At 49.6% G+C, this 1,397-nt stretch overlaps 1 protein-coding gene across 1 annotated transcript; it reads left to right on the top strand.

Moving 5' to 3' along the window:
- Nucleotides 1–230: 230 nt before the first annotated feature.
- On the top strand, nt 231–536 carry Pmar_PMAR016324 (hypothetical protein; the record flags this gene model as incomplete). The annotated part of the gene is made up of 1 exon (XM_002766211.1): nt 231–536. A coding segment is annotated over one exon (306 nt), but the record flags the coding sequence as incomplete, so codon positions are not given.
- Nucleotides 537–1,397: the final 861 nt, after the last annotated feature.

Raw genomic sequence — 1,397 nt, 5'->3', positions numbered from 1 at the left:
GCCGCTCATTCAGGCGAGCTTATATGTCTGCGGTCTGGCAAGAGCTAAAAGCTAAGAGTGCCTCATCGTACCTATTCAAGAAGGTCAGTAAGCCCGAAGATCAACATTGGTATGTCTACGGTAACCCGGTCCTGGTGTATCATCCTAAGCAGAAGCTCGGCGATTCCTTCCGACTAGCACACGTCATTCTACTACGTCCATCTACTCGCAATTCTACGCATGGTATTCAGGTAGTGTATCCTAATGGACAGGTCAGGGTCGAGAGCCCTCACAACGTCGTCCCCCTTCGCCATTCAAGCTTCACGGGTGAGGACCACTCCGATTGCCTTAATTGTCGCTTCCCTACGAGGATAGGAATGCCTATTATAGTCGACGACGTAAACAACGGTCAAGGTCCAATGAAAGGAGTCATAGTGGACGACATCGACTCGCTCATTCGCATCCGTTGGGAAGATGGTACCGCGACGGATTTTATCGATCCGTCTAATATGACCTTTCGATTCGATGATGCGAACAGTACCAATACCAACTATTGATTTTTTTGGGGGGGGAGGCATGTCGCTACTCGCGATCCACACGCGCACGTCGAATACGGTAGCGCACGCCCGTGACGTGAGACGTGACGTGACGTGAGACGTGACGCGGAGACGCGACGCCTCTCAATCCAACCCCGTCTCCCATTGCTCTTTATATACCTTACATTGGCTAACTTACGCTACGACTTGGGTTAGTCATATACTCTACCGGCCTGGACGTCATTATAGTGATCCAGTCTGCGTTGTTCTTCTCTCATAAACTAATGAGGCAGCGTCCTGTCCATCACAGAGTCTAAGTGAGTGCCAGCTCTGGAATGTACAATCTTAAGCTTTTCACTGAACCCCTTCAGTGGATGATGAGGTTTTTTGAAGCTATGCTTAGGATCACTATCACTATCAAATTGCGATTCGCAAGTTGCAAACCCTCTACAAGACCAGTAGTTTCCTGAGCTGCATCTATAGATGGCTGAGCCATCATGGCTCTACGGCACATAGTCTGCGCAACACTGAACAAGCGGAAGAGCTGCCGGTGTAGTCTGCGTCCATGTATGCTATGAAACGCTCTATATCCCCGGCACTGGAGAGTAGTTTCCCGCAGATGTTCCCAAGCGGCTACACAATCTTTGACCGATAGGAAAGCTAGACCAGAGATGCGATGCACTCACCTCGCTTTCTCGATTCGGAGATGATGTGGAGCACGCTAAATTAGCTTCGCTAATACCGTGATGGTATTCCGCAACCATCTCATCATATCTTGCATCTTGCGAATCCAGCACCGACAAAGGTGAAAAGCCTGTGCATCCTAGAAGCAGCTAGCCGCAGCGAAGGACAAATCATCTCCCGACATTATCATCCTTTCGG

This window comes from Perkinsus marinus (assembly GCF_000006405.1).
Source record: "Perkinsus marinus ATCC 50983 genomic scaffold scf_1104296973370, whole genome shotgun sequence".
Classification (NCBI taxonomy): Eukaryota; Perkinsozoa; order Perkinsida; family Perkinsidae; genus Perkinsus; species Perkinsus marinus.
Note: the sequence above shows the minus strand (reverse complement) of the source record. Positions and strands in the feature narration are given on the sequence as shown.